The sequence below is a fragment of the Rhipicephalus sanguineus genome, chromosome 3 (assembly GCF_013339695.2).
Source record: "Rhipicephalus sanguineus isolate Rsan-2018 chromosome 3, BIME_Rsan_1.4, whole genome shotgun sequence".
Taxonomy (NCBI): domain Eukaryota; kingdom Metazoa; phylum Arthropoda; class Arachnida; order Ixodida; family Ixodidae; genus Rhipicephalus; species Rhipicephalus sanguineus.
The window spans coordinates 50,081,727-50,089,367 of NC_051178.1; the positions used below are offsets into that span (position 1 = coordinate 50,081,727).

The window sequence follows — 7,641 nt, forward strand, 5'->3', positions numbered from 1 at the left end:
GATTTTTCAAAGTTTAAGAAGAGAGCACCAACGGCGACGTATCAGTCAACACTGGAACTTATAACAAAGCTAGTTAGATATCCCGTGATACTCCTGTGTTGACTATGATGGAAGAAATTAATAGTAACCAAGAACTTATCAATCTTGCAGGAAATCACGTGTTCCATTTCTTTAGAGTAAATAACACCAGTAAGTGGAATAGGGCGATAGCTTCTGCACAAAGGTGGAGGACCTTATTCAGCCATGGTGGCCATAACTTAAGCCATGATGTGTGCGCGTGTGTCAAATAAAAAAACACAGTCAGACGAACACCATTACGGTGGAAGTATTGAACATAAATGTGGTATATATTTATAACAAATACAGTTAACACTGCCTTTGAAAGCTATACAAATAAGACTAAATCGGTAAAGTCAAATAACGATGTCCATAGGCTGTGCAATAGACCAGGGCTCGTCACAAGCTCTCTATCAAGCGTTGGAAGTCGCCCCTGTAGATGTAGATGGCGTTTGCCAGGTGCACAACAGCGGCGATGGAGGACACCACCTGAAAAGAATGATAAACTAGAGCCCCACGAACTATTCGAAAATTTTGGACACAAGGAGTGAACAAGCTTCACTACTGATTCCGCATTTTATCCGAGAATTCGCTGTTCGACATCGCCCAATAGGCGAATACTAGCATAAAACAACAATCATAGAAAAGACAACAATGCATGTGAGGACCGTTTCGAATGGTTCCTCTGTAGGGGGTTCCTCGGTTCCGGCTAAAAAACAACAGGGGCCAAATTCGCAGTTTTTCCTTCGAAAGTGCTGTTTCCCATTGGAGAGACTTCAGCTCAATGAATTCTAGCCAATGGGAAAACGACGCCTAACTTTTATCAAGCCTGAATGCAAATTTGGTGTGTCTACTTTTCGTCTGCTCGTGCTCCCGCTTTTTTAGGTGCTAGTTCGCAGGTACACGTAGTGCTTGTCTATATATCCTTCTTGCGTTTCTTTGGTTAGGATTTTAAGATACGTTCTAACGCAGTCTATTCGCACCGAGATCTTTGAGTGGCGCCCTCTCGCATGTGACGTCATCGAGGGGACACGCGTGCCGCTCTTCGCGCGCGCGCTCGCTACGTGAAGGCTGCTCGAAGCTGCCGGCCACTCTGTCCTGGAACAGTAGTGGGTAGTTATTGGAACAGTAGTGGGCAAGTTCGTAAAACAATTTGTACTGAATGTTTAAGCAAAATGTCCCGCGAAATCGAGCGGAGTTGCCGCCAGGAACACGTTCAGTGCCGATTGCTCCTGGTGTCGTCTGCTAGCCATCAATGTGTGCATCTGCATGTACGGCGACGATTTCTGCTCCTCGCTGTTCTATGGCCGTGACGCACTCAAAATCCATCCCGTTTTTTGTCCCGTTTTCGACCACTGACTTCAGCGTTCGGGCTTCGGCTTCCGTGTCTGCGTTATAGCATAATATATGTATACAGTGTTCTGCGCGTGTTCGGTTGCCAAGCCATGCTCCTTCGGCTCAATTCCGTTGTTCCGAGTTTTAAGCGCATACCAAATGACGTGTGATTCAAATGAATTAAGCGGTCTTTACAGACAACAACCTTTGATTAGATCCAAGTTTTCAGCAGCTGCTGTATAAGAGCGTCGTAAGTACTTAAAATTTAAAAAAAGAAATAAAAAGGTTGAGAGCACGAGGAAAAAGGGGATGCACGACGGTGATATGACAGACTGACAGGTTGTGCGGAGTTCTTTTATGCAACATATCTTAATCCCTCCGTTAATAAATAGACGTTTGCTGATTCGTTCGCAGTCGTCTGAAAGTATGCTGAACAGAATTAGTGTAATCATAGTAACGTAGATAAATAAAAAGCGTTTGCATCGGAAAGTCGTAATAAGATGTACTGGCAATAAAATAGTGTAAATAACTCTCAACGGTCGACTCCTGATAGGGAGTGGTGCGATCATTGTACTAAAAAGACTCACAGGATCCTTTATGCGTTTCATTTTCGATGGAGGCGGAAATGCTTGAGGCCCGTGTACTTACATTTAGCTACAAGTTAAGGAACCCCAGGTGGTCGAAATTTCCGGAGCCCTCCACTACGGCGTCCCTCATAATCATATCGTGGTTTTGGGACATTAAACCCCAAAAATTATTATTATTACCCTTATGCATTTGCCTAAGGCGACTCGTAGGCGAAAACCATCTTAAAATAAAAGCATAGAGCAGAATAGGGCTGGTTGGAGCGCCCGCGCTCGTCCGCTCGAGCACCCGTCCGGTCTTTTTGTCTCTTGTGTCCCGTCTTTTTTTACGCTCTGCTTTTATTTTCAAACAATGCACAAACTCGCCCAGCAACGCATTCTGTTACGCCATCTTCTTCTTTTTCTTCACTCTATGCATTTTTCTTACCCCGCCGTTTCCGAAAGCTTTTTGGACCTAACGTGCTTTTGCGCTGCCTCCAGAATCGGAGGCATTGCAAGCTTCCTACACTTCACCTGGTTTTGCACTGCCTCCGTGATTGGTGGGCCGATCACGGAGGCTATGCAAAGAAGCGATGTCATGTGATTACGTCATGTGACGTGATGATGACGTCACAACACTGGCCATCTGTGACGTCTTAGTGACGTCATCACGGGTTGATTTTTGCCTCACTCGCGTTGACGCCGCCGACGCGTGATGCCGACGGTCAATTGTCGCATTCGATGAGGAATCTAAGGCTTTCGCCTTTGAATATTCAATCCTGTTACTGCGCGGTAAAGAATAGCACTAATCAGCCAAGAGAGAGATACGAAGAGGAAAGGCAGAGAGGTTAACCAATGGGGTCAAAAGAATGGTGGGAAAGAGCGCTCTTTCTCCTCTTCCTGGACCTTTTCCCCGATTTTTCCTTCTGTTTACCAAGCTGTGCTATAGGTGTCAAATGAAACATGAACAGCGGAGCGCGTTGCAAAAGCATTAGGAACTGTATAGTGTGCGCCGTCCTGATATCACTATTGACAGGGGCGCACGCCCGATTAGACAGCATGCGCGATCGGAAGCATGAATGTGCCTCACGAGCGGCCAACCGCATGAGCGTATCTATCTCTAATCGCAAGGGTGCGAACTCCACCACGCGCACCACTGCTGGCATTTCATTCGGCGCCGATAATATGTGTAACGAGTTCTTGAATGTGCGTCTAACTCACCCAATCTATACGCTAGTTGTCCGCAGTAACCCGCTGGTCGGTGAACTTATCAATTTTATTTTGTTGGCAAACGTATTGTGCATACAGGTCCACATGACTGCAATTGGGAGTGGAGTGTGAATTCTCGTTCCACTCAAGTCTGCTTGCTTGCGAATTAGCCGTAAAATTGATTGCGCTTCGCTTCCAAAGCAGCATGGGCTCTCGTTAACTGGCTTGGCGAGACGTTCGCACTTTCACATAAGATATTTCAACGCCATCCAGCCCAGTGAGTTACGCTACTAACTCGGAGACATGATCCTGACCGCGATGGCTGTGGGTATATCGACGATACGTTAAATGTAAACGTTCCTTAACCTCCAGTAATGCTGGCAGCAATCTATAGAACTATCACTAGAAGATGATACAGCTAATAGTCGAGGAGCACCGTGCGACGCGAGCGAACTATAGCGAAAATGCTGCTGTTCTATAGCCAGAGCCTAGCAGACGACAAAAGCCGAATCCCCCAATTTTCGTCACCGGAGCGCCGTTTGCAGCGCCGCCATCGGTGGCGCACGAGGCTGATACCTTCCTTTACGAACTCAACTGAAAGCACTCACTGACGCGAAAACAGCGTTGGAAGCGTTGAAGTATCGGGCGAGCACGTAGATTCCGCACACCAGGAACACGATACTTCCGACGCAATGGTATAAGAGTTGCTGCCCCACCTGCAGCAAGACGAGAGGGATAAGTTTATGTTAAAACTATATGATGAGATAACAGCGACAGCGTTCGTATCGAAGGCAATTGTAACACGTTACAAAATGCAACGCTGCGTTCGATGCACCCCCAAGCAGTTGTCAAGCAATTTTAAGGTTACCTGACGAAGTTATTGACAAGACAATACAAAAAAGCCAAGCCGCACGGACGAAGCAATGAATGCCATAACAACAAATTGGAATGTTATGCGAAGTGAGGTCACTCGTTTAGCATAAGACCTGGCGTAACTCAAAACGCTGGCGTAAAGAAAGGCGGTCGCCGCAGCGAGCGAAGCAACCTTCGTTCTATATATTGCTTCAACGAATACTAAGCGGCAAGAACACAACACGTATCAAAGTATGAGCCGTCGGCTAATCCCTCACAAGATAGGGCGCGGTCGCATGTAAGCAGTTCTTGCCGAAGCCAGGCAGTTCCCCACCACCGAGATTCCCTATGGGCCTTGCGAGCGACGAAGAGAGCCTGCGCGTTTTCTCTCCGCTTGAGCCGCGATCGTCGGCTGCTTCTGCACGCTTTCCCTCGCACGTAGAGCATACGACGCGCAGGGCGATGTTATCATTATTGAACTTCTTGCAGAACACCACAGCGATGCTAACAACGACGGCAGAAGTACGCCTGAGTGTTCATGCAATGGCTTTCGCAATAATTTGTCATAAACGCGCAACGGTGCGATATATACCGCACCCAGTTCAAGACAAACAAAATCGGACCACCGGCCGTCCGGTTCATGACGTCAGTCTAGAGCGCGTGCCTATTGGGGCAGATATGTGTATACATCCGGCTTTGAGGTGAAAATGCAGCTACCTTCTAAAGTTGCACCCTATTAAAACTAATAATATCCTAGAACATTTTTTTATAATAATATACAAAAAGTGTTCGCGAGCAGAATAACCATTTCTCTCATCGACAATTTCATGCAACAGGCGCTCGACAATAATTAATCCGCTGGGACAGTTGGTTACATGTTGCTATAGTACTTGTAGAAAACGAAGCCTGAAAAACAGAAGTACGGCAACATATTTCACGTACATTCCAATTACGGTCGCGGCGTGTAGAAATAATGAACTGTGGTAGCATGTACAGTTTCCGGTTCATTCGAACTTCGTGAAAATACAACCCGTACATTGTCCCTAATTTTACAAGGTGCCTGAGCTTCTCTATTTCTTTATTTATTTTTTCGGCAGCGACCAACCTAATCGACTCTTGATACAAGACAGGCACACCGCTGTAAAGATCATCGTAATGCGCCACAATGCTCGCGGCTCGGTTCTGGACACACACCGGCATATTGATGAGTTTAGGTGTGTGCGGCTCCCACACGTGTGCTTGAGTTTGTGTGTGCATGTACTCAAGCGCTGAAAAGATGAAAGAGGGAATAAAGTGCCGCAGAGAGACCACTGACCTTGCTCTATGTTCGCGAACATTAGCAGCCTGCCGGCTCTTTTACGTTTCGTATAATTGCCCATGCCATTAAAAATACATTTGATTACAGGAAGACTAAACTGAGACAATCAATAAACGTATACTGATAAGTATTATTTGAAATTTCTACTGTCGTTAATTTTATCGTTACCAACTTATTAATAAAAGAGAACATGAAGGTCTAAGTTTTATTTTCAAATTTCGCGCCGAAGTTTCCGAGCGAGAACGCGAAAAGGACCTCACGAATTGCATTGCACTTTTTGCATTTTGGCCAAATCAGCTCAACAAAGTTTACTAAAACTTGGTACGTTAAGGTTCTGGCGCCGTCAGTGAAATATGTAGGCCCTAGTAGACGTCACGGCGAGTGGGTGCGTTTTCTTTCTGCGAGTTTTCTCGCTTACCAAGCGTCTTCTCGCGTGAAGATTTCTGCTTATGATATTGCGAAAGCTTACTTTACTAATACGAGAAAGATAGCTGCCCTTTTCAGCGTCCCCTTAAACAAAACATGCTCTTGCGTAACATAAACCGCCGTTTACGTGCTAACACTGGCTTGAGCAGCGGGTGTTTTCACGTTTACATGCTGTTTTATTTAAAAAATCAGCCACACTCACAGACGGAATGCTGCTAGTCAGGCATGCTCTGAAGGCGTTCTGGCTCTTCGAGAAAGATGGCAATCGAACTGTGATACGTCCCAGCATTCCCGTGCAAACAGCCAGTTTTCCCTCCCGGCCATTGTTGCAAAATTTATCGTAGCCTTTGCATCAACAGCGTAGGCATGCGCAGGGTTCCCCTTCAGGGGGAGGAGGCAAGGTTCATCGCAGTGGCCCCCCTCCTTTTTAAGTCCACGTATGGGGAAGACTTCGCGCTCATGCCTCCTTAGGTGACTAGGGGGAGGGCGGACGCCCCCCTGTACCCCCCCCCCTTACGCATGCCTATGATCACCAGCAGCTGACTGGCCTAGGCGTGTTGACTGCCTATCAACAGTGAGCTTCGTACGTCTGCAGCCAACCGCGCAGATATAGTTGTATATCATCTGTCAATGGTTATACATTCGGCGCACCCACCATGAGCGCGGAAGGATGGCTGAGAATCTCGGACGAGGGTGCGTTGAAGATGCCGTTGAGCAGCATGTAGAGGCCCGCGATGGAGTAGGCGAACGAGAACGTGAACAGCGCCGCCGACAGAGTCTCCTCCGCGTTCGAGCAGAGCGACTTGTACAGCACCATCGACAGGCACTGCGCATGCGTCGGAAGCTGCTTGTGGCAAGGTCAGCGGGCACAGTGTATACGCTTTCAATGAGGACAATGGTGAAAGGACTCCATCAAGCATACTGCGATGGGCCGGGATAGTGCCCGCAGTCATCCACTAATGGGTGAGGCTATTCCGCTTCAAGAATCAACCGGACGAAACCCACAGACAGTGAAGCTAAGGAACATACGGGGGACATTACTTGCATGTTTTAACTGTAGTATAGTAATTGTGACATAAAGTGAAAGGAAGCATCGGACGCGTTATCCGAAGGTTGTAGTTTCGGTCCCGATATACCTGCTTCAAGTTGATTTTTCATCCACTTTAATTCATTTCCATTTAAATCATAACTGCTATACTAACAATAAGTATTATTGGGGTTTAACGTCCCAAAGCCACGATATGATTATGAGGCACGCCGTAGTGCAGGGCTCCGGAAGTTTGGACCACCTGAGCTTCTTTAACGTGCAGCTAAATCGAAGTACACGGGCCTTGAGTATTTTCGCCTCCATCGCCGCGGCCGGGATTCGATCCCGCGACCTTCGGGTCAGCAGTCGCGCACCATAACCACTAGGCCACCGTGGCGGGTATAATTACTATACAATAGTTAAAACATGCAAGTAATATCCCGTTCCGTAGCTTCATTGCCCGTTGGTTTCATTAGGCTGTGTCTAACAAAAGAAACGAGCCTTCGATGAATCCTTGCTCTTTCGTTTGAGAATAAATCATGAAAGCCCAAGTCAGTGCTTCAGCTTCAGCGGGCATAAACAGCAGTCCCATTACAGTGATGAGGGGTTGCACTTGTTCGATATAATTCCGGTGAAACTAAAAGTACTCTTGGAAGTGATGGGCAAGACATTTATTTTAACATCGGAGCTATTTAAGCGGACCGTTAGTCCGTGCAGAACAGAAAACTATTATCATCATGAACCGACACGCGCTCTCTTCGTCCTCTTCTTCATCTCCTACTTCGCTCCCAGAACACGGGCGCTGATTTGTCCGGCGTTTAAAGAAAGAGAGAGAGAGAGAGCATGAGATAGAA

The 7,641-nt window shown here is 46.9% G+C and overlaps 1 protein-coding gene across 1 annotated transcript; it reads right to left on the reverse strand.

Annotated features, from left to right (window-relative positions):
• Positions 1-342: 342 nt before the first annotated feature.
• On the reverse strand, positions 343-6,581 carry LOC119384912 (uncharacterized). The gene is made up of 3 exons (XM_037652546.2): positions 6,416-6,581; positions 3,773-3,880; positions 343-546 (listed from the first exon to the last, which is right to left on the reverse strand). The coding sequence occupies exons 1-3, from the start codon at positions 6,575-6,577 to the stop codon at positions 457-459; spliced, it is 360 nt and encodes a 119-aa protein (XP_037508474.2). The 5' UTR covers positions 6,578-6,581; the 3' UTR covers positions 343-456.
• Positions 6,582-7,641: the final 1,060 nt, after the last annotated feature.